General features: G+C 43.4%; 1 protein-coding gene and 1 pseudogene across 1 annotated transcript; one reads left to right on the top strand and one right to left on the bottom strand.

The window, feature by feature from the left end:
- Positions 1 to 4,410: 4,410 nt before the first annotated feature.
- LOC139413632 (inositol polyphosphate 1-phosphatase-like) lies at positions 4,411 to 11,848 on the top strand (annotated as a pseudogene).
- Positions 11,849 to 12,871: 1,023 nt separating this feature from the next.
- Positions 12,872 to 27,204, bottom strand: LOC139413631 (dnaJ homolog subfamily C member 14-like). The gene is made up of 7 exons (XM_071161243.1): positions 26,918 to 27,204; positions 24,754 to 26,308; positions 21,434 to 21,540; positions 20,934 to 21,053; positions 20,535 to 20,695; positions 19,986 to 20,091; positions 12,872 to 16,585 (listed from the first exon to the last, which is right to left on the bottom strand). The coding sequence occupies exons 2-7, from the start codon at positions 26,038 to 26,040 to the stop codon at positions 16,264 to 16,266; spliced, it is 2,103 nt and encodes a 700-aa protein (XP_071017344.1). The 5' UTR covers positions 26,041 to 26,308; positions 26,918 to 27,204; the 3' UTR covers positions 12,872 to 16,263.
- Between the last annotated feature and the right edge of the window lie 311 nt (positions 27,205 to 27,515).

Below are 27,515 nucleotides of genomic sequence, written 5' to 3'. Positions count from 1 at the left end.
AGATTATTTCACTTACAATTCACTGTATCACAATTCCAGTGGGTCAGAAGTTTACATAAACTAATTTGACTGTGCCTTTCAACAGTTTAAACATTTCCTGAATATTATGTCATGGGTTTAGAAACTTCTGATAGGCTAATTGACATCATTTGAGTCAATTGGAGGTGTACCTGTGGATATATTTCAAGGTCTACCTTCAAACCCAGTGCCTCTTTGCTTGACATCATGGGGAAATCCAAGGAATTTCCACATGCCTGAATGTACCACGTTTGTCTGTACAAACAATAGTACGTAAGTATAAACACCATGGGACCAAGCAGCCGTCATACCGCTCAGGAAGGAGACGCGTTCTGTCTCCTAGAGATGAACGTACTTTGGTGCGCAAAAGTGCAACTCAATCCCAGAGCAACAGCAAACGACCTTGTGAAGATGCTGGAGTAAACAGGTACAAAAGTATCTGTATCCACAGTAAAGCGAGTCCTATATAGACATAACCTGAAAGGCCGCTCAGCAAGGAAGAGGCCACTGCTCCAAAACCGCCATAAAAAAGCCAGACTACAATTTGCAACTGCACATGGGGACAAAGATTGTACTTTTTGGAGAAATGGTCTCTGGTCTAATGAAACAAAAATAGAGAACTATTTAGCCGTAGAACAGAATAGAAGTGTTTGGCCATAATGACCATCGTTATGTTTGGAGTAAAAAGGTAGATGCTTGCAAGCCGAAGAACACCATCCCAACCGTGAAGCACGGGGGTGGCAGCATCATGTTGTGGGGTTGCTTTGCTGCAGGAGGGACTGGTGCACTTCACAAAATAGATGGCTTCATGAGGATGGAAAATTGCGTGGATATATTGACGCAACATCTCAAGAGAGTCAGAAAGTTAAAGCTTGGTCGCAAATGGGTCTTCCAAATGGACAATGACCCCAATCATACATCCAACGTTGTGGCAAAATGGCTTAAGGATGACAGAGTCAAGGTATTGGAGTGGCCATCACAAAGCCCTGACCTCAATCCTATAGAAAAAGCGTGTGTGAGCAAGGAGGCCTACAAACCTGACTCCGTTACACCTGCTCTGTCAGGAAAATTCACCCAATTTATTGTGGGAAGCTTGTGGAAGGCTACCCGAAACGTTTGACCAAGTTGCTGCATAGGTCACCTTTACCTTGGATTAAGCATTAACCTAGGATTGAGCATTTAGAATTGATGCAATGATTATTCTTCTCCCAGACTTCTAAATGTTGTGTTGCATAGCTTTTGTCCAGTCCTTTTACCTTTCTATGTAGATAAAAATATTGGGGATGTAGAATAATTCATTATATGTTGTAGGAAATAAACAGGAGTGGACGCCGTAGACGGGTCCAGAAGTGTTGATGTTAAAATTGTTACATTGTAGCAGTGCTTACTTTTACGCATGCTAAATTAGGTTACATTGTAGCAGCACAGAACTCTCCACTGGTAGGCTACAGTAAGCACTACATTCTAAACTCCGCCCTCGTCTGCGCAGGAAAAGCCTTCACGAGCTGTGGAAAATCACCTCGTCCGCCCTTCCCAAACGCAACATCTGCACCGACGTAATCAAACAAGAAAAGGCAACCCCTTCCCTGAAGTAAGGAATTCAGATCATCTACATTGGAGTTTTGCCCATAGTGCATTTGTTTTTGTAGCCGATTGTAGACTAGCCTACACTGCTTCACGCCCATTCTGGAAATCCCCACCCTGTGTGCATTGACACAGAAAACATCTGCAGTGATCGTGACAGGCCAACTTCGAAGGGCGAGAAAAGACCAAAGTACGAATCAGCCGGAACCTTTCCCGGTAAGAGTAGAATAAACTACAATGATTTTATATTTCACTTAGGGTAGCATCCACTGTTGATAGTATTTTTATATAAAGGCGTGTTAATTACTAGATCAGATAATCTACTCAAGTGCGGAGTGGCTGGGTTGATCGTTTTTTTCTGTTACTACGGTAAAGAACTACAGCTGCGTGAAATATGCGCACGTACAGTAAGTAGCCAACAGTATATTCGGAAAGTATTCAGACCCCTTGACCTTTTCCACATTTTGTTACAGCTGTATACTCAAATTGATTACATTCAATGTTTTCCCCATGATCTAAACACAATAGCATATAATGACTAAATGAAAACATGTTTGCAAATGTATTAAAAACAAAAAAAAAACATATTTACATAAGTATTCAGAGCTTTTGCATGAGACTCAAAATTGAGCTCAGGTGCATCCTGTTTCCATTGATCATCCTTGAGATTTCTACAAATTGATTGGAGTCTACCTGTGGTAAAATCAATTGATTGGACATGATTTGGAAAGGCACATGCCTGTCTATATAAGGTCCCACAGTTGACAGTGCATGTCAGAGCAAAAAAACAAGCCATGAGGTCGAAGGAATTGGCCATAGATCTCCAAGACAAGATTGTGTCGAGGCACAGATCTGGGGAAGAGTATCAAAACATTTATGCATCATTGAAGGTCCCCAAGAACACAGTGGCATTCGTTATTCTTAAATGGAAGAAGATTGGAACCACCAAGACACTTCATAGAGCTAGCTGGCTGCCTGGCCAAACTGAGCAATCGTGGGAGAAGGGTCTTGGTCAGGGAGGTGACCAAGAATCCAATGGTCACTCTGACAGAGCTCCAGAGTTCCTCTGTGGAGATGGGAGAAGCTTCCAGAAGGACAACAATCTCTGCAGCACTCCACCAATTAGGCCTTTATGTTAGAGTGACCAGACGGAAGCCACTCCTCGGTAAAAGGCACATGACAGCCTGCATGGAGTTTGCCAAAAGGTACCTAGACTCAGACCATGAAAAACAAGGTTCTCTGGTCTAATGAAACCAAGATTGAACTCTTTGGCCTGAATGCCAAGCTTCACGTCTGGAGGAAACCTGGCACCTACGGTGAAGCATGGAGGTGGCAGCATCATGCTGTGGGGATGTTTTTCAGAGGCAGAGACTAGGAGACTAGTCAGGATCGAGGGAAAGTGAACGGAGCAAAGTACAGAGAGATCCTTGATGAAAACCTGCTCGGGACCTTAGACTGGGGCAAACGTATACCTTCTAACAGGACAATGCCCCGAAGTACACAGCCAAGACAATGTAGGAGTGGCTTTGGGACAAGTCTCTGAATGTCCTTGAGTGGCCCAACCAGAGCCCGGACTTGAACCCGATCTAACATCGCTGGGGAGACCTGAAAATAGCTGTGCAGCGATGCTCCCACATCCAACCTGACAGAGCTTGAGAGGATATGCAGAGAAGAATGGGAGAAACTCACCAAATATGGGTGTGCCAAGCTTGTAGCGTCATACCTAAGAAGACTCAAGGCTGAAATCGCTGCCAAAGGTGCTTCAAGAAAGTACTGAGTAAAGGGTCTGAATATTTATGTAAATGTGTTATTTCAGTTTCTTATTTTTAATAAATAGAAAACAGTTTTTGCTTTGTCATTTATGGGGTATTGTGTGTAGATTGATGAGGGGGGAAAAACTATTTAGCCCATTTTAGAATAAGGCTGTAATGTAACAAAATGTGAAAAAAGTAAAGGGGTCTGAATACTTTCTGAATGCACTGTGGATGGAGGGAAGACATTACTGAGTGACTGGCGACACAATTACAATTGAAATTATTTAGCATTTACAGTGAGTGTATTAAACAGTAAGAACCCCAGAATAGCCTCAATTCGTCAGGACATGGACTACAAGGTGTTGAAAGCATTCCACAGGGATGGTGGCCCATGTTGACTCCAATGCTTCCTTCAGTTGTGTCAAGTTGGCTGGATGTCCATTGGGTGGTGGACCATTCTTGATACTCACTGGAAACTTTTGCAGTTCTTTGTGTTAGTAAACTGGTGTTCTCTGTGTTAGTAGCCTATTCTTGACTGTGCACTCTAGAAGATTGTAATCAGTTTAACTCTTGAATTGTTTGTCTCCAAACAATTTGTTAGCAGGGCCATAACCAGAGAAACACTGGCTGTACAAAAATACCCAATGGGGCAACCACACAGCTGCCTCAACGTGCCCAAATGCCATAGATTGTTTTGACTTAAAGCAGTGAGGAGGAACCAGAAAGATCAGTTTTAAGCTACTGGACTTCTTTGAAGTTTTTGTATGTGGATAGAGTGCTTGGCTTCATTAAACAGGTTAGGTTATTTCTTATTAAATGGGCTCATTCTTTTCCTTTGCAGCCACGTAGAGATGTCCTGGTTTCATCATTTGAGAGGCTATAATTAGGCGTGAACCCAGAGTAGACAACCTCAGGTAATTCAGTCAATTGCTTCATTATAACCCCTACAGAGTTAATCTTTGACATCTTCAAGATCCTTTCCCCATTGAGAGGAGCTATGGCCCACTACTATGCTGTGGCAAAAAAAACCTATATTTTTTTGTAACCCCTCAGTTCAGCCACGCTGTGGCACATGTTTTTTGGAAAACACCCTCTTCCAGAAACTCTGACCCCATATCTAAGGCCCCTCTAGCCTACACATAGGTATTTAATGTGTTAACCCTCTCAGGTCAGGTGTCAGTTAGGTATGGCTGATCTGCTGAAGCTGCTGCTGCATGTGGCAGAGAAGGCGGCCAATGTGGCCCGCGTGTGCAGGCAGGAGGCCCCTCTCTTCCAGCTGCTGGTCCAGGAGAAGACTGGGGTGGACAAGAACAAGAAGTTTGTCCAGGACTTCAAGACGCTAGCCGATGTGGTAATCCCAAGAGATGATCCGCCATGATGTTGGAGCTCAGGTACAGGAACCAAAACACTTCTCATGTTATCATGATGAGGATTGTTTCATGTCTGAAATCCAGGCAACCCTCTGAAGGATTTGTGGCATATCCCTCTCTAGTATGATAAAATGTTTATGGCAACCCTAACCCCTCCCCTGGTTTTATCCTGTTTTACCTTAGTTTCCTGAAATTATTGATCATATACAAGGAGAGGAGTCTAACAAGTTTGAAAATGGACTAGGTTAGTAGAAACAGCATCCACAATTACTATTATTACTATGAAACATATACAGCTACTTGGGTAATAAGTGTTACTTACTACACAGATAGATAAGAGCAACAATTCCACTCTACCATCACATTTTTTAATAACACTGGACTTGTCGACTACCTGTTGGCTCTGTGTGTTTGTTCATGCGTGCGTCCCAGGTGAGAGTGTTATAGTCACAGTGTGTGGGACAGAGAAGGAGACGGCCGCATTGCTGGCCACGGTGCTGGATGGGGACCAGATGGCGGCGACTCTCCTGGCGTGTGCCATCCACCAAGACGCTTCGCTCACACTCACAGACACGGGCACAGACGACCTCCACATACCCCTCAGCCCCTCTGACCTGGGCATCTGGATTGACCCCATTGGTAATACCTGACCAGGAGTCACTATTTTAAAAACCCGATTTGTTGTCTTCGTAGATATACTTGGAATGATATTATGGATAATGTTAGAAGGGATGTGTGAGCACTGAGCAGATCCACTTAGTGTGGTGTAAATACTACACAAATTCCAGGGAAGAGATTTGTCCTTGTGTTAGGAGTGTGTATTGGAGGCGAAGTCAGGTGCAGGAGAGCAGAGTGTAGTGAACAGGCACACTTTTTATTCCGGTCCAAAATGACAGCACAAAGTAACATAAAACGTGCCCAACACTTTGTTATTGCATTATTTAAACTAAATTGAACATGTTTCATTATTTATTTGAGGCTAAATTGATTTTGATCTATTATATTAAGTTAAAATAAGTGTTCATTCAGTATTGTTGTAATTGTCATTATTACAAAAAATAATAATAATAAATAAAATAATAATCGGTATCGGCGTTGAAAAATCATAATCGGTCGACCTCTCGTGGACACCTGCTTGTCGAACATCTCATTCCAAATTCATGGGCATTAATATGTGGGGCGGCAGGGTAGTCTAGTGGTTAGAGCGAGTAACCGGAAGGTTGCAAGTTCAAATCCCCGAGCTGACTAGGTACAAATCTGTCGTTCTGCCCCTGAACAGGCAGTTAACCCACTGTTCGTTCCTAGGCCGTCATTGAAAATAAGAATTTGTTCTTAACTGACTTGCCTAGTTAAAAAAAGGTAAGAAAAAAAAGAAAAATGTAGTTGGCCCTCTTTGCTGCTATAACAGCCTCCGCTCTTCTGGGATGGCTTGGAACTTGGTCGACCGATTATGATTTTTCAACGCCGATACCGATTATTGGAGGACCATAAAAGCAGATACCGATTAATTGGCTGATTTTTAAAAATTGATTTATTTGTAATAATGACAATTACAAAAATATTGAATGAACAATTATTTTAGCTTAATATAATACATCAATAAAATCAATTTAGCCTCAAGTAAATAATGAAACATGTTCAACTTGGTTTAAATAATGCAAAAACAAAGTGTTGAAGAAAGTAAAAGTGCAATATGCTCCATGTAAAATATGTGCCATGTAAGAAAGCTAACGTTTCAGTTCCTTGCTCAGAACATGAGAACATATGGTGGTTTCTTTTAACATGAGTCTTCAATATTCCCAGGTAAGAAGTTTTAGGTTGTAGTTATTATAGGAAATATAGGACTATTTCTCTCTATGCCATTTGTATTTCATTAACCTTTGACTATTGAATGTTCTTATAGGCACTTTAGTATTGCCAGTGTAACAGTATAGCTTCCGTCCCTCTACTCGCTCCTCCCTGGGCCCGAACCAGCAACACAACGATTAGCGCGCGCTAACTCGCTAGCCATTTCACTTCGGTTACACGAGCCTCATCTTGGGAGTTGATAGGCTTGAAGTCATAAACAGCGCAATGCTTGACGCACAACGCCTGCTTCTGCCTACCACCGCTCAGTCAGATACTTGTATGCTCAGGCAGATTATATGCAACGCAGGACACGCTAGATAATATCTAGTAATATCATCAACCATGTGTAGTTAACTAGTGATTATGATTGATTGTTTTTTATAAGATAAGTTTAATGCTAGCTAGCAACTTACCTTGGCTTACTGCATTCGCATAACAGGCAGCCTCCTTGTGGAGTGCAACGAGAAACAGGCAGGTCGTTATTGCGTTGGACTAGTTAAGGTTGCAAGATTGGATCCCCCGAGCTGACAAGGTGAAAATCTGTCGTTCTGCCCCTGAACAAGGCAGTTAACCCACTGTTCCTAGGCCGTCATTGAAAATAAGAATGTGTCCTTAACTGACTTGCCTAGTTAAATAAAGATTAAGGTGTAAAAAAAAAAAAATTATATAAAAAAAATCGGCCATTCCGATTAATCGGTCGACCTCTAGTTGGAACATTGCTTCGGGGACTTGCTTCCATTCATCCACAAGAGCATTACTGAGGTCGGGCACTGATTTTGTGCGATTAAGCCTGACGGACAGTCGGCATTCCAACTAATCTCAATGGAGTTGAGGTCAGGGCTCTGTGTATGCCAGTCAAGTTCTTCCACACCGATCTCGACAAACCAGATGGCCAGATGGTGAAGTGTGATTCATCACTCCAGAGAACGCGTTTCCATTGTTCCAGTGTCCATTGGCGGCAAGCTTTACACCCCTCCAGCCAATGCTTGGCATTGTGCATGGTGATCTTAGGCTTGTGTGCGGCTGCACGGCCATGGAAATCCATTTCATGAAGCTCCCGACGAACAGTTATTGTGCTGACGTTGCTTCCAGAGGCAGTTTGGAACTGTGTAGTGAGTGTTGCAACCGAGGACAGATGATTTGTACGCGCTTCAGCACGCGGCTGTCCCGTTCTGTGAACTTGTGTGGTCTACCACTTCGCAGCTGAGCCGTTGTTGCTCCTAGACGTATCCACTTCACAATAACAGCACTTACAGTTGACCGGGGAAGCTCTAGCAGGGCAGAAATTTAATGAACTTGTTGGAAAGGTGGCATCCTAGGTGCATGGGATGCAAACTGCTGAGGGCCCAAAAAGGTGACAAATTGTTTTTTTGCACTGAAACATGCAAAACAATCCCTGCTAGGGGGAACTGCAGGTTAACTAATTAAACAACAAATAATATGATCTACATGATCAGTCTCTGTGTGTAAAATAAAGTGGTTAATGTGAACCTAACTCACAGCAAAAAAATGTAAAGAAAGCAATCCAATGTTATTTGTTGCCTAGCAAATGGACTTGACTGCAAATTACACTCATCTTGAGAAAAAAACAATACACTAATATTGCAGTTAGTCATGATAGCCTTTATAATAGAACGCTTGTGACCACACACATTAATATTGTACTTGGGAGAAAAAAAACATCTATAAGTAGAAATTAAATTAAACAAACGGGCATTCTATTTTTTTCTCTATTATCACCACTATAGACATTGATTAAGTGCACAAGAGGCTACATGTGTGCAAAAATAACATTCACTGAGAAAAAAAGTATCATTTCCCTCGTTCACACAGGTATTACTGTCAAGTTCAACACAACAAAAGCAATATATTTGGGCTACACTGCACATTATTACATTGTACACTTTCTGCCTGTGGACATCTGTTCTACAATGTGCCAGCAAAAGTGAGAAAGAGGGAAAGTGTGTGGTGTTCCTTTCACCTCTATAGTGGCATCCAGTTTAAGCCAGGCCCAGCTCCAGCTACACTTGATCCCTGAATCCACTTGTTTAACAAGCAACGCCTCATTTTCACCTAATTCTGAAAATTAACCACATACTGTAGAGTGAACACATTAGTTAACAGATAGTGAGTGGTTAGTTAGTTAACATTTCACAAAGGATCTAGTAAGCAACTAACCCGTTATAGCTTGAGGAATGGCAAGGAGTCTATACCAGTTAATTAAACCTCTTGGAACTCTAGGGGCAGTATTGTCATTTTTGGAAAAAAAACGTTCCTGTTTTAAACAGGATATTTTGTCAGGAAAAGATGCTAGAATATGCATATAATTGACAGCTTTCGATAGAAAACACTCTAACGTTTCCAAAACTGTAAAGATATTGTCTGTGAGTATAACAGAACTGCCCCAGGTTTTGAAAGCGCTGTGTTCCAATGACTTCCTATATGGCTGTGAATGTACCATCAACGAGTTTACGCTTTCTACGTATTCCCCAAGGTGTCTACAGCATTGTGACGTAGTTTTACGCATTTCTGTTGAAGAATAGCCGTATGGGGGCACATTGCGTAAGTGGTCACATGGTGGCTCCGAGAGAGATTCTCACGTAAAGTACAGAGGTAGCCATTACTCCAATCGGTCCTAGAGAAAAAGGAATTGTCCCGACAGATATATTATCGAATAGATATTAGAAAAACACCTTGAGGAAGGATTCTAAACAACGTTTGCCATGTTTCTATCGGATAATATGGAGATCATTTTGAAAAAAATTAGGCGTTGTGGTGACCGCAATTTCCGGGCGATTTCTCAGCCAAACGTGAAGAACAAACGGAGCTGTTTCGCAGACAAAAATAATATTTGGGGAAAAAATGAACTTTGGCTATCTACCTGGGAGTCTCGTGAGTGAAAACATCCGAAGTTCATCCAAGGTAAATTATTTAATTTGATTGCTTTTCTGATTTCCGTGACAAGGTTGCCTGCTGCTAGCAAGGCATAATGCTATGCTAGGCTATTATAAACTTACACAAATGCTTGTCTAGCGTTGGCTGTAAAGCATATTTTGAAAATCTGAGATGACAGGGTGATTAACAAAAGGCTAAGCTGTGTCTCAATATATTTCATTTGTGATTTTCATGAATAGGAATATTTTCTAGGGACATTTATGTCCGCTGCGTTATGCTAATTAGTTTCAGGCGATGATTACGCTCCCGCATGCGGGTTTGGGAGTCGCTAGAGGTTTTAATACTATAGCGAATTGGTTATATATATATATATTTTTTTAAATTGAACTAGGCAAGTCAGTTATTTACAATGAGCCTAGGACCAGTGGGTTAACTGCCTTGTTCAGGGGTAGAACGACATATTTCTACCTTGTCAGCTCAGGGATTCAATCTAGCATCCTTTAGGTTACTGGCCCAACGCTCTAACCACTAGGCTACCCGCTGCCCCAAGGTTACTAATGTTAGCTCATCTGATGTTGTAATGTTAGCTGTCTGACTTTATTAGCAAGTTCATTTTCACACCATAAACTCAAATTATTTTATCAGATAAGTTGGCTAATGTTGCTCAACATTTCTCTGGCTAGCTAACAGAGAATTTGATCCAGCTAGCAAGATACTTAACAATGCTAATGCTTGTTCCACCACTTTCTCCCGTACCTCAAACTTTCCAACTGTTAGTAGTTCTTCGGTTACAGCTCATGAAGTATGCTTAATCACCTTCTCACCCCTGTCTCCGTGGTCAGGCTTCTCACCTAAAGTTACCTCTTTCTTACGGTTCAGGGGACTTGCTGCTCTGACTGGCAAGCTGCCTTTCCAGAGTGCGCGCTGATGCTGTAACTAGCACATTGTCTCTTCTTCCTTCAGTTGCGTGCTGCTCTGCATTCTGTTTGCTATGTGGACGATTGTCTGAGCCTTAGATACAGCCAGAATTGCTCCAAACGCGCATCACTCGTTCGTTTACAGCCAGTGGGGATCCAACCCCCACTCCTCTTAGTTTGCAACCCCGTACACCTATCACCGAATCCACTCATTTGAATGGATGTCCACATACTTTTGTATATATAGTGTATGTTGTTTCTATGTGTTTGGTTTTCGTTCAGATGCCACTAGCCAGTACATTGAGGGTCGTGAGGAGGGCTGTCTCTGTCCTTCAGGTCTGCAGTGTGCCCTGGTCCTGATTGGGGTATACCTCTGCGCCACTGGGGAACCCATCATAGGGGTCATAAACCAGCCCTTCAACCACAAAGACCCAACAGGGTGAGACTCTTACTTTTCTTTTATTTATCTATTTTCTTTCTCTCTGAATTGTTGGGAAGGGCTTGTATTTAAGCATTTCACTGTTAGTCTACACCTGTTGTTTACAAAGCATGTGACAAAAACAATTGGATTTGACTCTAGAACCAGAACAGCAATCATTTTGACACCAGGGTTAGGGTCAATGCTTTAATTTAAGTTGTTGATTAAATTACCAATTTCTTTCAAGTTAAGTATTGGAAAAGGTATTTTCATTTGCAATTACTATTTTCAATCCACTTACTGAATTTAAATAGCGTTAACACAGAAATAACATACTTAGTAATGCTCAGACCTCACCATCTAAGCTTCCTTTAATGACATATGGTTGATGTGATGTGCATATTTGTTGCAGCTGGAAGGGGAAGCATTTCTGGGGTGTGTCATGTGGGAGTGTCAAAGCCTGCTCGGTGCTCCGACCTAAAGAAAGACCTGCGGAGTGTCCAGGACTATCGGTGGTGCTGAGCTCCAGTGAGAAGCAGGCGGTGAAGGAGGCCTTGGCCCCTCTGTGTGGGCCTGACAGGCTGATGTATGCCTCGGGGGCAGGATACAAGATCCTGTGTGTGATCCTGGGCCTAGCTGACATCTACGTCCTCTCAGAGGGCAGCACCTTCAAGTGGGACTCCTGCGGCCCCCATGCCCTGCTCCTTGCACTGGGTGGGGGGGATGCTGGACCTTAAAGAGTGCCTCCGCTTCGGCCACTGTGAGGGGGGGCACCATGACCATGGGGAACTGACCTACCACCTATCCCACTCAGAGAGCCCTGGGGCAGACCGCTGGGCCAACCAGGGTGGCCTGGTGGCCTACCTAGACTGTCAAATGCTTCATAGGGTTATTGGGGAACTGAAAGGCAAGTTTTAAAGGAAGAGGCATTGATTATGGTGAAGGGCACAAGTAGCAGTATCATTGCTTATAGGGACATTCTGCTTAATATGTCGATTTTTGGAGGAGTTGTGTTTAAAAAAAATCTATGCTGTCAGTTATTTTGTAAAAGCTAGATGTAAATATATAGTAAGGAATGTAAAATGGTTAAACTATCTACAGTAGCTGGTATGTTAAAGGTGTTTCGTAAAGGATTAAGCTGCCTCTAACTTCTACAGTTACTGGTTTTCTCATTGACAGGAAGTGTGTTGGTGGCAAACAAATCTAACTTCAGGAAAGACCTGGGTGCTGTTTAAGTAAAACTTATTCCAAAGCAAGATAATCAGAATCGAGAGACTGGTATGAATGGGAACAAGCATGGTTCAGGGAACAGTAGCACACACTGCGTAGCTGAAACATGCTTTTTGTCTCAGTGGCACATGGCTATAACCCTGCTTTTGATTGGTTAAGGATCTCTGTTGGACTTACCTGAATATTACTTGATGGCCTAGTTGAAGTTGTCTCCCTGTCCCACTATACCACATAGTAAATATCCCAAGTGTCCCCCCTTGACAGAAGCACTAATGGTGTGTGAGAGGCGAGAGCGGAGAGGACTCAAACTGGCTTCTGGGAATCTGCAGCGGCCCAGAAAAGGCCTTTTATGGAAAAGAGGTGCATTTTACACTGTTTCCATAGCTCTAGCTGTATGACTTAGGATAAATCAGAGCAGAGGAGGATTTTTTCAACATAAATCCACCTGTCCTGTACCAAGGGGGTGGTGTGGAGATTAATTTTTTATTATTTTCCACAACTATCACTTGCACCACTTCATTGGCACACCCAAGAATCTATTGGGATGCGGTCCAAAGTGGTTGTCATTACTAAATATGGCTGTCTATGGTCTTCCACCAGAAAAGCATGACAACCACTCAGGTCTGTGTTGTGGACCACTTGTGTATAAAGACTGGTTTGATCTACTGTATGTTTAAAATTTGTGTATTGTAAAACGCCATTTCATGAGTGTTCTCCAGAAGTGCCATTAGCAGGTCCCCTGGTTTCTGCGCCATTGGAATTATCCAGCATTCTCCTGTCTTGTGAGTCAGAATTTGAAGACGGAATTCAATCTACAAAACAATGAAAGTCCATTCATCCATCTGAAATCAACTTTACTATGAAATCCAGACAAAAAGAAAATCAACACTGATGTTTCACAATTGTAATAAACTCTTGCCAGCAAACTCACTTTCCTACCCAAAAAACTGAAAAAAATGCAAGTGCCCCGCACATTTAACCCTGATTGTCAGATTTTTTTGCAATATTTGTTTTTGCATATACTGTTTAAAAAATATCTCAAGAACAAATTATAATCTGCTATATTGGCTCGTCTTCCACATTGGGAACCCTTTGTTGACTTGCTGCTTTAGACTGCTACTTAAGCCATACATTCTCAAGTCAACTAGGGTATCTAACAATCTGACAGTATTGACAATTCAGACTAAAACAGGTTAAATTAAACCTCTAATACCTCCATAAAAAATAAAAAGCAAGTGGACAATTGCACTGAAAACATTTCACTTCAAGGAGAACAAATAAACATGCGCAACAAGGGACCTAGGCCCTTTAAATCAAAGCTACAACCCATCTCCCAACATCCACAGAATAACACAAATCAAAAAGGTAAAATGGAACCGATACCTGGGCAGGGCACATATTCATAAAGCGACTTAGAGTAGGAGTACTAATCTAGGATAAATTTAGCCTTTTTGATCCTAATGAATAAGATTACATGGAAAGGCCTGAACCTAGATCAGCGCTGCAACTCCGGGGTTATCGATAAATATGGAATCAGACCTATTAACGTTTGAATGTTTTATCTCCTTCACTGGAACCTAGCTAGACCTGTGGCTTATAAAAGGAATTAGATGATCAACTTTTACCACATTTATTTCCAATACTGCATCTCCACAGGAAAAACACAATGATTTGCCATAATGAGTACAGGCAGATTGTTAGAGATCTGAATACTATCCCTCTTCAATCTGGAGCATACTGACTAATGAGATCTGAATACTATCCCTCTTCAATCTGGAGCATACTGACTAATGAGAAAGGGGCAAAAGAGGGCAGTGGTAGCTTTAAAAAAAAATAAAAAGTGGTGGTAGGACTGTTAGTCTTGATATTCAGCTCCCCCGTCATTCAACCAACCTTTAAACTGTTGGTAAGTATCTGCCAAAGACTAATCTCTGATAATAATGTGCACTGCTAGTCATTGTGTTCTCAATGGAAGTTCAGTCACCTCCAATCTTAAAGGGTGTCAAGATGCAATTCGGGGCGGATTGCATCTTGACATTCTCTTGAGCCACAGGAACAACACGATGCCTTCTAGACAGGTCCCCTGGTTTCTGCTCCATTGGAATTATCCAGCATTCACCTGTCTTGTGAGAGTCGGAACTTGAAGATGGAATTTAATCCACATAACTCACAAAACAAACATTGTCCATTCATCCATCTGAAATCCATTCATCCATCCATCTGAAATCAACTTTACTACAAAATCAACTGAACACTGATGTTTCACACCAATACTTAGGGACTGCAAGCAGTAAATAGCCTAGGTCCTTGACTCACAATATAACCGTCTGGATTTTAATATGAACCTGCTAACCTCTGATGCCTCAAAGTGATTCTAAGTGGGCTTCAATGTGTTGAGAGACAGATTAAACATACAGTATTCACTGTAGCTAGACGGAGTTGATACACTACATGGCCAAGAGTATGTGGATGCCTTTTCAAATTAATGGATTCAGCAATTTCAGCCACACCCGTTGCTGAGGGGTGTATAAAATCAAGTACATAGCCATTGGCAGTGGAATGGCTCATACTACAGAGCTAAGTGACTTTCAACAAGGCACCATCATAGGATGCCACCTTTCCAACAAGTCAGTTTGTCAAATTACTACCCTGCTAGAGCTGCCCCGGTCAACTGTAAATGCTGTGATTGAGAAGTGGAAACATCTAGCAGCAACAACAGTTCAGCCGCAAAGTGGTAGGCCACACAAGCTCACAGAATGGGACTGCTGAGTGTTGAAGCGCGTAGCATCATGGTTGCAACACTCACTACCAAGATCCAAACTACCTCCGGAAGCAACGCCAATCACGCTTCATCATCTGCCAGGAGAACGCTACCTACCCGAATGCATAGTGCCAACTGTAAAGGTGGAGAAGGAATAATGGTTCGAGGCTCTTTTTCATGTTTCAGGCTAGGCCCCTCAGTTCCAGTAAAGGGAAATCTAACGCTTCAGCATACAAGGCCATTCTAGACGATTCTATGCTTCCAACTTTGTGGCAAAAGTTTATGGAAGGCCCTTTTCTTTTTCAGCATGACAATACCCCCGTGCACAAAACAAGGCCCATACAGAAATGGTTTGTCGAGATCGGTGTGGAAGAACTTGACTGGCCTGCACAGAGCCCCGACCTCAACTCCATACAACATCTTGGGATGAATAGGAACGCCGACTGCGAACCAGGCCTAATCGCCCAACATCAGTGCCCGACCTAACTAATGCTCGTGGCTGAATGGAAGCAAGTCCCCGCAGCAATGTTCCAACATCTAGTGAAAGAGTGGAGGCTGTTATAACAGCAAAGGGGGACCAACTCCATATTAGTGCCAATGATTTTTGAATAAGATGTTCAACGAGCAGTGTATCTATGTTTGGCAGGGAGAATACTTGCACTCTAATTCAGGTGCAAAAGCATTCCCCACAAACCTACTTCCCCAAATAAATTAGTGACAAACTTTCGCTCTAACTTCATTCAAAGCAATAAAAATGGCAGAAAAGCAGTTGCTCAAATGATAACCTAACAATTGATCAAAGAAGGCAACAGGTGGAAGGAAGGATGTGTACAAGCAGTAACAGGCAGAGGAGCCCTCTCTCTGGACAGTCTTCTCACAGGATTCAGCTTGAGCAGTTAAATTCAGAAATGAATCAATTCTGATTGGCTTCTTCTAGCCATGTCCCTCTCAAACACAAATGCACAGAGACCTGAAGCAATATTACATTACCATATCCCAAAAAATGTACCACAAAAGTCTCAAGGACTAAAAGAGTCCAATGGCATGTAATTGTGTATGCAGAATTGTGCAGGAAAGTAAGACCTAAGGAAATGTGTTTGCATTATAAGCAATAGGCTTGTGATTTCAGTGGCATGGCTACAGCTGTTTCATCAAAGAAGAAAACAAATGAGAGTGGGAGAAGCAGAAATACTGCCACCTCCTTACCCCAAATATACTTAAACGGAGTTAGTTTCTTCTTCTTGTACATGGTCCAGTCTCATCTCTGGCTTGGGACCTATGTGTTGTCAGTCATTGATTCGGGTGGTAGCCCCGACCAGTGTGAATCTTCCTGAGCTCGAGTGATCCTTCGACTCATGTACAGTAAGGGGAGGTCCGGGCTCGCTGACAGACAAGCAAGAAGACAGATATGGCCATGTGTAGAGTGTCCCTGTGTTGCTATGATGACGTATCACAACAATGGCCGCTCTCACCTCTGGAAGGGCTTGCGGACCTTCTTCTTCCTGCGGGGTGGAGGTTTGCCTCCGCTCTCAGCCCACGTATCGCTGGGCTCTGGCCGGGGCCCCCCAGGAGGCATGAAGAAGCCAGTCTGAGGTGGAGGAGGGGAAAAAGGTCCACTAGGTCCCAGTCCAGCACCAGAGGGGTGATGGGGGGGCGGTCCTGAGGGAAAGAAACCCCCGTTGGCAGCCATATCAGGGGGAGGTCCCCCCTGGAAGATGCGGTTGAAAAAGTCCTGCAGGTCAGCAGGGTTGGTCGGGCCTGGAGGAGGGTGCTCTGGGCCTGGAGGTGTCCTGGAGATCATGAAAGGAGAGTTACATTAATTAAAAAAAACAAAAAAACATTCAACAGGTGACTCCAGGAAAATCAAGAAAAAGGAGCATCAGAGCCTTGGATAGCCTTTCATTCATTTATTTTTGATACTGTCGCAAAGCTAACTAAAAAGCAGCATTCCCCAAGAGAGGATGGCTTTCACTTCAGCAGTAATATATTCATGAACTTCTTTGAGGAAAAGATCATGTTCATTAGAAAGCAAATTACGGACTCCTCTTTAAATCTGCGTATTCCTCCAAAGCTCAGTTGTCCTGAGTCTGCACAACTCTGCCAAGACCTAGGATCAAGAGAGACACTTAAGTGTTTTAGTACTATATCTCTTGACACAATGATGAAAATAATCATGGACTCTAAACCTTCAAGCTGCATACCGGACCCTATTCCAACTACTGAAAGAGCTGCTTCCTGTGCTTGGCCCTCCTATGTTGAACATAATAAACGGCTCTCTATCCACCGGATGTGTACCAAACTCACTAAAAGTGGCAGTAATAAAGCCTCTCTTGAAAAAGCCAAACTTTGACCCAGAAAATATAAAAAAACGAATCGGCCTATATCGAATCTTCCATTCCTCTCAATTTTTTTTGAAAAAGCTGTTGCGCAGCAACTCACTGCCTTCCTGAAGACAAACAATGTATACGAAATGCTTCAGTCTAGTTTTAGACCCCATCGTAGCACTGAGGCTGCACTTGTGAAGGTGGTAAATGACCTTTTAATGGCGTCAGACCGAGGCTCTGCATCCGTCCTCGTGCTGCTTTTGATACCATTGATCACCACATTCTTTTGGAGAGATTGGAAACCCAAATTGGTCTACACGGACAAGTTCTGGCCTGGTTTAGATCTTATCTGTCGGAAAGATATCAGTTTGTCTCTGTGAATGGTTTGTCCTCTGACAAATCAACTGTAAATTTCAGTGTTCCTCAAGGTTCCGTATTAGGACCACTATTGTTTTCACTGTATATTTTACCTCTTGGGGATGTCATTCGAAAACATAATGTTAACTTTCACTGCTATGCGGATGACACACAGCTGTACATTTCAATGAAACATGGTGAAGCCCCAAAATTGCCCTCGCTAGAAGCCTGTGTTTCAGACATAAGGAAGTGGATGGCTGCAAACGTTCTACTTTTAAACTCGGACAAAACAGACATGCTTGTTCTAGGTCCCAAAAACAGAGATCTTCTGTTGAATCTGACAATTCATCTTGATGGTTGTACAGTCATCTCAAATAAAACTGTGAAGGACCTCGGCATTACTCTGGACCCTGATCTCTCTTTTGACGAACATATCAAGACTGTTTCAAGGACAGCTTTTTTCCCCCATCTACGTAACATTGCAAAAATCAGAACCTTTCTGTCCAAAGATGATGCAGAAAAATAAATTAATCCATGCTTTTGTTACTTCTAGGTTAGACTACCGCAATGCTCTACTTTCCGGATACCCAGATAAAGCGCCAAATAAACTTCAGTTAGTGCTAAATACGGCTGCTAGAATCCTGACTAGAAACAAAAAATGTGATCATATTACTCCAGTGCTAGCCTCCCTACACTGGCTTCCTGTTAAGGCAAGGGCTGATGTCAAGGTTTTACTGCTAACATACTAAGCATTACATGGGCTTGCTCCTACCTATCTTTCCAATTTGGTCCTGCCGTACATACCTACACGTACGCTACGGTCACAAGAAGCAGGCCTCCTAATTGTCCCTAGAATTTCTAAGCAAACAGCTGGAGGCAGGGCTTTCTCCTATAGAGCTCAATTTTTATGGAATGGTCTGCCTACCCATGTGAGAGACGCAGACTCGATCTCAACCTTTAAGTCTTTACTGAAGACTCATCTCTTCCATGCCGGTGCTCTTCCATGCCGTCCCTAGGAGGGGTGCGTCACTTGAGTGGGTTGAGTCACTGACGTGATCTTCCTGTCTGGGTTGGCACCCTCCTTGGGTTGTTCCGTGGCGGAAATCTTTGTGGGCTATACTCGGCCTTGTCTCAGGATGGTAAGTTGGTGGTTGAAGATATCCCTCTAGTGGTGTGGGGGCTGTGCTTTGGCAAAGTGGGTGGGGTTATATCCTTCCTGTTTGGCCCTGTCCGGGGGTATCATTGGATGGGGCCACAGTGTCTCCTGACCCCTCCTGTCTCAGCCTCCAGTATTTATGCTGCAGTAGTTTGTGTCGGGGGGCTAGGGTCAGTTTGTTATATCTGGAGTACTTCTCCTGTCTTATCCGGTGTCCTGTGTGAATTTATGTATGCTCTCTCTAATTCTCTCTCGGAGGAGGAGGACCTGAGCCCTAGGACCATGCCTCAGGACTACCTGGCATGATGACTCCTTGCTGTCCCCAGTCCACCTGGCCGTGCTGCTGCTCCAGTTTCAACTGTTCTGCCTGCGGCTATGGAACCCTGACCTGTTCACCGGACGTGCTACCTGTCCCAGACCTGCTGTTTTCAACTCTCTAGAGACAGCAGGAGCGGTAGAGATACTCCTAATGATCGGCTATGAAAAGCCAACTGACATTTACTCCTGAAGTGCTGACTTGCTGCACCCTCAACAACTACTGTGATTATTATTATTTGACCATGCTGGTAATTTATGAACATTTTAACATCTTGGCCATGTTGTGTTATAATCTCCACCCGGCACAGCCAGAAGAGGACTGGCCACCCCTCATAGCCTGGTTCCTCTCTAGGTATATATCAATACATTTGATTGGTTACATTCATTCTATTTCCATCTAGCCCACCAGGGTTGGGCAACCGGGGGCACGTGGGCCGAATGGCCTTGGATCAATCCCACCCCCCCAAAAAATTTACTCAGTCGGGGTCTCATGTGGGTACGCAGACCCGTGAGCAACTGCGGCCTCTCATAATGAGTTCAGATTTGTTGTGGCCCCACCCCCATCCCTGATCTAGCCTATAGTTAACCCTGATGCAAGTCACATTGAGATTGTTGCCTCTTTTGCCTTGGCCAAGAGGAGGCATCATTCACAAGCATCAGAGATGCTTAATAATCTGGAGCTCCAAAACTAATCTCTGTCCATAAATATGTAACTCTTTCACATGCAGGAAAACCTGCACTGACCAGAGCGTAATTGTATTTCAGAGAACAATCTAATTTAGGCCTCTGTGGTCTTTTAGACGGTTGGTCACATAACCCCTAGGTTGTGTCCCAATAATCTCTCCTTTCTCACGAAATATGCACTTGTTCCCTTCCCTTCATGAATTTGAAAGGATATGACTGGTATATGGAAACTCCCTCTAGTCCATGCAGACACCAATACAATCATTTTAAATTAGTGTGGAGTAGTTTACGATTGCAAACTTCAGGAGGAAAATTAGATTGGAACGCAACCCTCAGTGCCCTGGGACCTACCTGTGGCGCTGCGTGGAGTTGCTGTTGTTCTTGGATCCGAAGGAGATGTGGTAGGGAACGCGGTGTGTGTCTGGGGAGATTCCTATCCTCTGGCAGCCGGCCCACTCTGAAAGGTGGGAGCGGAAAAGGTGACAAATTAATCAATGTGACAATACTGAAGCAAGCGGCAAGGAGAAATAGTCAGTCTGACTTTAGGTATCTTAACATTATTTAGCAGCTTAGAATTCAATTTAGTTGTAGAGCTCTTGAGCCTGTCAGTTGGCTTGTTAAGAGTGCTTTTAGTTTACAGATGAAACAGAAACATCTTTAAGTCAATACAGAGTATTGCATTAGCACAGATGAGAGCCTAACTATCCATGTGGGTGTCATTACACAGCTTGTCAAAGCAATGGGCTTGTTCGACAGTGGCGATTGCAGACTGACTGATCTACAAATCACAGCGCAGCATAAATAACTTCTCAATATAATTTTTAGATCAGTCAGTCAAAATGTACCCACAATGCATTACAGTTTTGATGCTCTCAAAAACTGTCATTGTCAAGCCAGTACCTGTGATGTCGTAGACCTTGCCATCCATGCAGGCAAAGTATGTGATGCGTAGGCCCAGCATGCTGGACTCGGCCCACAGGTCTCCCTCCTCGGCGCTGTGGCGTCTGTTACACTCTGCACAGAACCGAGCCTCCGCAGGCTCCCGGTCCATCTCAAACCTCCTGCACACACAGGGAGGAGTCAGGGCCTGAGCTTTTTGTATGTAACTAATTATTTTGTAAGCAGCAAAATGTACAAATACAATTTTAGTGATTGGGAGTAGTCAGGATAGGTAAATTATATTACTATTCCAATCCCTCACTTTCACAATAGTCTGGTTATAAAAGTATGATACAGATATTATTAATAGATTATTAATAGATTCAAATATTACAGATATTAATTCTGTCAGTGATGTACCTGTGCTTGCCCTCACACTTGGTGCACATCATAGTGTTCATAGCTTCCTTCAGGTCATCCTGCAGTTTGGTGAGGAACTCATTCATCGACTTGGAGAGTTCCGTCTTCGCCATGCGCTTCCTGAGGGAGGAGCAGGGAAACAAAAGTCAAAGCCATATCAACTACACCAAACATCCCACCGGCCTTCAGTGCAGTCATTTGATCACGGTTTATTGCATTTTAATTAAGTAATAGTCCAGTTTGTGTGCCTTCTACTCATATCACGTATTCTCTCCATGTGTCTGGGTTACTGAGGAACTAAACTAAACATCCCACAGGCCTTTAAATTGACTATAACATGCTAAGGACCACAGTTAAGGAATGCTTCTCCATCTGTAATCCTATTGTGAGAGGCCCGAGTTCTAACTTCAGATGTTTTTGTTAAAGGTGAAGTCATGTGATCTTAGTTTCTTGCATTTCATATAAGTACTGGTCCAGTAGCTTGTGCGTCTTCAACTCACAGCTCGTATTCCCTCCGTGTTTCTGGGTTACTGACGATGTCCCAGGCAGCCCTCAGCACCTTAAAGGCCTCCCCAGCACGTGGGTGCTTGTTCTTGTCTGGATGGACCTGAAAAGGAAAAATGAAATACAAACAGAAGGGTACAGCAGAAAACATAATGGAAGAGAGAGAAAAACTAAGGAAGAGACTACTTCTAGTCATTTTCTGATTACATTTTATATTGTGGATTAGAGGTCGACCGATTATGATTTTTTAACGCCGATACCAATTATTGGAGGACCAAAAAAGCCAATCATTTTTTAAATTTATTTATTTGTAATAATGACAATTACAACAATACTGAATGAACACTTATTTTAACTTAATATAATACATCAAAATCAATTTAGCCTCAAATAAATAATGAAACATGTTCAATTGGTTTAAATAATGCAAAAACAAAGTGTTGGAGAAGAAAGTAAAAGTGCAATATGTGCCATGTAAGAAAGCTAACGTTTAAGTTCCTTGCTCAGAACATGAGAAGATATGAAAGCTGGTGATTCCTTTTAACATGAGTCTTCAATATTCCCAGGTAATAAGTTTTAGGTTGTAGTTATTATAGGAATTATCGGACTATTTCTCTCTATATCATTTGTATTTCATTAACCTTTGACTATTGGATGTTCTTATAGGCACTTTAGTACTGCCAGCGTAACAGTATAGCTTCCGTCCCTCTCCTCGCCCCTACCTGGGCTCAAACCAGGAACACATCGACAACAGCCACCCTCGAAGCATCGTTACCCATCGCTCCACAAAAGCCGCAGCCCTCGCAGAGCAAGGTTAACAACTATTTCAAGGTCTCAGAGCGAGTTACATCACCGATTGAAATGCTATTAGTGCGCACAATAACTAGCTAGCCATTTCACATCGGTTACACCAGCCTAATCTCGGGAGTTGATAGGCTTGAAGTCATAAACAGCTCAATGCTTGAAGCACAGGGAAGAGCTGCTGGCAAACGCACGAAAGTGCTGTTTGAATGAATGCTTACGAGCCTGCTGCTGCCTACCACCGCTCAGTCAGACTGCTCTATCAAATCATAAATTTAATTATAACATAACAACACAGAAATATGAGCCTTATGTCATTAACATGGTCAAATCCAGAAACTATCATTTCGAAAACAAAACGTTTATTCTTTCAGTGAAATACGGAACCGTTCCATATTTTATCTAAAGGGTGGCATCCATAAAACTAAATATTCCTGTTACATTGAAGGTTGTGCAATGTTATGTCATAATTACGTAAAATTCTGGCAAATTAGTTCGCAACGAGCCAGGCGGCCCAAACTGCTGCATATAGCCTGACTCTGTTGCACAGAATGCAAGAGAAGTGACACAATTTCCCTAGTTAAAAGAAATTCATGTTAGCAGGGAATATTAACTAAATATGCAGGTTGAAAAATCTATACTTGTGTATTGATTTTAAGAAAGGCGTTGATGTTTATGGTTAGGTACACATTGATGCAACGACAGTGCTTTTTTCGAGAATGTCCTTGTTAAATAACCGTTTGGTGAAGTAGGCTATGATTCAATGATAAATCAACAGGCACCACATCGATTATATGCAACGCAGGACAAGCTAGATAAACTAGTAATATCATCAACCATGTGTAGTTAACTAGTGATTATGTTAAGATTGATTGTTTTTTATAAGATAAGTTTAACACTAGCTAGCACCTTACCTTGGCTCCTTGCTGCACTTGCATAACAGGTATAATCAGCAGGTATAATCCCTGTTCACCCACGACTGTGTGGCCACGCACGCTTCCAACTCAATCATCAAGTTTGCGGACGACACAACAGTGGTAGGCTTGATTACCAACAACGACGAGACGGCCTACAGGGAGGAGGTGAGGGCCCTCGGAGTGTGGTGTCAGGAAAATAACCTCACACTCAACGTCAACAAAACAAAGGAGATGATTGTGGACTTCAGGAAACAGCAGAGGGAACACCCCCCTATCCACATCGATGGAACAGTAGTGGAGAGGGTAGTAAGTTTTAAGTTCCTCGGCGTACACATCACAGACAAACTGAATTGGTCCACCCACACAGCCAGCATCGTGAAGAAGGCGCAGCAGCGCCTCTTCAACCTCAGGAGGCTGAAGAAATTCGGCTTGTCACCAAAAGCACTCACAAACTTCTACAGATGCACAATCGAGAGCATCCTGTCGGGCTGTATCACCGCCTGGTACGGCAACTGCTCCACCCACAACCGTAAGGCTCTCCAGAGGGTAGTGAGGTCTGCACAACGCATCACCGGGGGCAAACCACCTGCCCTCCAGGACACCTACACCACCCGATGTCACAGGAAGGCCATAAAGATCATCAAGGACAACAACCACCCGAGCCACTGCCTGTTCACTCCGCTATCATCCAGAAGGCGAGGTCAGTACTGGTGCATCAAAGCTGGGACCGAGAGACTGAAAAACAGCTTCTATCTCAAGGCCATCAGACTGTTAAACAGCCACCACTAACATTGAGTGGCTGCTGCCAACACACTGACTCAACTCCAGCCACTTTAATAATGGGAATTGATGTAAAATATATCACTAGCCACTTTAAACTTTAAACAATGCTACCTAATATAATGTTTACATACCCTACATTATTCATCTCATATGTATACACTGTACTCTATATCATCTACTGCATCTTTATGTAATACATGTATCACTAGCCACTTTAACTATGCCACTTTGTTTACATACTCATCTCATATGTATATACTGTACTCAATACCATCTACTGTATCTTGCCTATGCCGCTCTGTACCATCACTCATTCATATATCTTTATGTACATATTCTTTATCCCCTTACACTTGTGTCTTTAAGGTAGTAGTTTTGGAATTGTTAGCTAGATTACTTGTTGGTTATTACTGCATTGTCGGAACTAGAAGCACAAGCATTTCGCTACACTCGCATTAACATCTGCTAACCATGTGTATGTGACAAATAAAATTTGATTTGATTTAATCAGCCTGCCACGCAGTCTCCTCGTGGAGTGCAATGTAATCGGCCATGATCGGTGTCCAGAAATACCGATTACCGATTGTTATTAAACTTGAAACCGACACTAATTAATCGGCCATTCCAATTAATCGGTCAACCTCTATTGTGGATATAAAAAAAAGATGCATGCAGCCATGCACAGCCAAGTGCAAAACTGCTTTGGCTTGTGTTTGACTATAACCGCTACACTCTTCCTTTAATGAATTCCACACATTTTTATACACATGTATTCAAAAGATGTAATGCACATCTCATTGCACCCGTAAACTCACCTGGACAGCCAGCTGTCTGTAGGCCCTCTTTAGGTCAGCTTCAGTGGCGTGGGCCTCCACCCCCAGCACTGTAAAAGGGTCCAGCTCCTCCTCAGGGACTTGAGCCAGCGCCAGCAGTCTCTCCAGCTCCTTCCCAGGTTGGTATCTGCCTGCTCCACCAGGAGAATCTGGGGTCAAGGGGGGCACCTGGGTGGCTCTCCTCCTGAACCAGCTGCTGACCCTCTCCACCAGCGAAGCCACCCTCCTCCATACCTTGGAGTCCTGCATGGCTGTCCACCACCACTGGGCCCTCTCCCCGCCCAGCCGGACCAGCGTGAACCGGGCCCACTGGAACCCCAGCAGTACCACGGCACAGAGGAGGCCGAAGCAAGTTAGGGAGGCCTTCCGGACCCATTTCACCAACCGAACACTCTTATCCACCAGGACCGCCCCGGTGCACCTCGCCCTCTCCAGCACGCGTTGGGCATCTGCCTTCATCCCCGGTACGTCAGTGACCCTGTTGAGCATCTGTGAGCCCAGGTCGTAGAGGGCCACCCCTCCGACCTCCACGACCACTCCGCATCGGTGGGTCATGGTGACAATGACCTCCACCACCATGTGGATGCAGGAGATGCACCAGGGGCTGAGCGACTTCGACAGCAGCTCCCTGAAGGCCAAGGCCAGCTGGGTGCCCGTCCGCCGCCGGCCACGGCCCTGTTGATGGTGGTGGTTGCGCCTCCGGGTCTGCTTGTGCCTACCGCCACCCGACGACAGGGAACCTTTAGGGAGGTAGGAGGACGAGGATGACGATGTAGTGTTTTGCTCCGAGGCTGCCCCCCCCCCTCCGCTGTTCCGGGACCGGCCTCTCCTCCCTCCGGCCCCTGAGTTCCTCCAGCCTGACTCCCCGTTTATGCTTGGCTCCTTCCCTCCGCTCTCCTCTTCATCTCCACCCTCTGTCTCCTCATTTCCTTCTCTCTCCACATGCACCACCCCCTCCTGTCTTAGAGAGACCTCATTGTCCTCTGCAATCCCACAATCCTCTGCTTCTACATCTTCCGAGTCCTCCTGGTTGACTGGGGATTGGATATCCTGAGGGGTAACTTTGATATAGTCAGTCATCTCCTTATTGGGAACTTGTTGTTGAGTTTCCTCCTCATCTCCTCTGACTTCCCACTGGTCGGGCATGGCGGTTGAAGATGGGAGGTGAGGAACACCTGAGAGCAGCTCTTCAGGACTCTCCTCAGTTGCCTCTACAGTCCATGTCTCTCCCTTCATCTCCACCTCCCTCTCAGCCACCTCTTTCTCCATCTTCCTCCCAGTCTCTTGATTAAAGTTCCAAAAAAGTATCCAATGTCATGTCAGGTGGGGGCCTTGATCCATTCTCACTGACCGCACCTTCTCCGACACCACACCTCAGCAAGGCCAAAGAGTCAGACAAGGACAGCTGAATAATGCTGCAATGGCAGGCATCATTGTCCTAGGTACCCTACCCAATGCAGACATTGAATCAAGGATCAATCGTTACAATCCTTGGACCCGACTGGCCTCATCTTGTATCTGGTTCTTTGGTTCTTGCCTGTGGAGAGACCGCAAGTTTAAACATTAGCCTACACGTTCACTTTCCCAAGCACCAGAACTAGGGGTCTAATCTAAAGTATACCGAAAAGTGAAATCAAACGGGATGTGGAGATTCTGCATTAACCGTTGTTGTTGTCAAAGTTCTAACATGTTATTGGCAATAATGTCATATTTGATGACCACAATATCCACTAAACGAGTTGATCCGCAGCGCCGACATTTTGAAAAGATAAACCAAACTCTTTAGCTAGCCATCTGGTTATCAGCAGTTGCACTAGCTAGCTATCTAGAAATGCAATTAATTTATTCTACAAGAAATGACTGGGAAGGGATATCAGAGGATAGTTGGGGCAATGTTAGGTTCGAGCTAATAAGTCACGTCGTCACCGTCGCGAACAAAATGACCAACTGTCTCGAGACGAATAGCTAGCTGTCTCGTAGCTAAAACGCTAACTAGCTTACAACATTCGTTTGCTCGTATATAGTTATCTAGCTAATGTAATTTTAATAATATTAACGGTGGATTGTTGACAATGTTATTTTAGCTATTTGACTGCTAACACTGACTGGAATAACATTGGGAAAGATGACCACCAACGCAACTCACCTTTCTCTTCCGTAAAAGGGGAAGGCAAGATTAGATGATACAATGTAGGCTAGCTTGAGCCCTGTAACGTTAGCGTCGCTCCTATAAAATGATCAAATGTGGCAAACTGATCAATTCTTCTCGTATAAAGAACATTTAGTTATTGAATTGTGAATACAAACTATTATTATCCTGTATTAGTAGAGTGTGTTCTTTCTCCTAATTCAAATATTCGTTTTTTCTTATTATGTTCTTGGCTAACGCTGTCCTTGTTGTTTGTCTTACTATTTTGCACTTCCGAGGGAAACAAACCACAACCTCATTTCCGCTGTATTAACCCTATTATTGCCAGAAAAAAATTGCGCACAAATGTTCGAATGAACTTTTATTGGCCACTGAATGTAAAGAGAAGAAGATGAATGTAACGTTAATCACCAGGTTTCTCTTTATATCAAAGCAATTACATGGGTCTACAATTGTATTATCTTCAAGAAGCCTAGGCCTAATAACGAAATAATAATTTAAAAACTAGAATTGTAAAAGGCAAACTATTGTCTGGCTTACTCCCTATTTAAACAAAACAAGTAATTGTTTATTCAACAATATAAACATGGATATC

The sequence above is a fragment of the Oncorhynchus clarkii genome, chromosome 7, assembly GCF_045791955.1.
Source record: "Oncorhynchus clarkii lewisi isolate Uvic-CL-2024 chromosome 7, UVic_Ocla_1.0, whole genome shotgun sequence".
Classification (NCBI taxonomy): Eukaryota; Metazoa; Chordata; class Actinopteri; order Salmoniformes; family Salmonidae; genus Oncorhynchus; species Oncorhynchus clarkii.
The sequence above is the reverse complement of the archived record's forward strand: the minus strand, read 5'-3'. Positions and strand labels throughout refer to the sequence as shown.

Coding starts and splice junctions, on each gene's coding strand:
- LOC139413631 (XM_071161243.1), bottom strand. CDS start 26,040: ATGGAGAAAGAGGTGGCTGAGAGGGAGGTGGAGATGAAGGGAGAGACA. Junction 21,054..21,433: donor ACACGGAGGGAATACGAGCT/GTGAGTTGAAGA, acceptor CTCCTCCCTCAG/GAAGCGCATGGCGAAGACGG. Junction 20,092..20,534: donor CAAGGTCTACGACATCACAG/GTACTGGCTTGA, acceptor CCCACCTTTCAG/AGTGGGCCGGCTGCCAGAGG.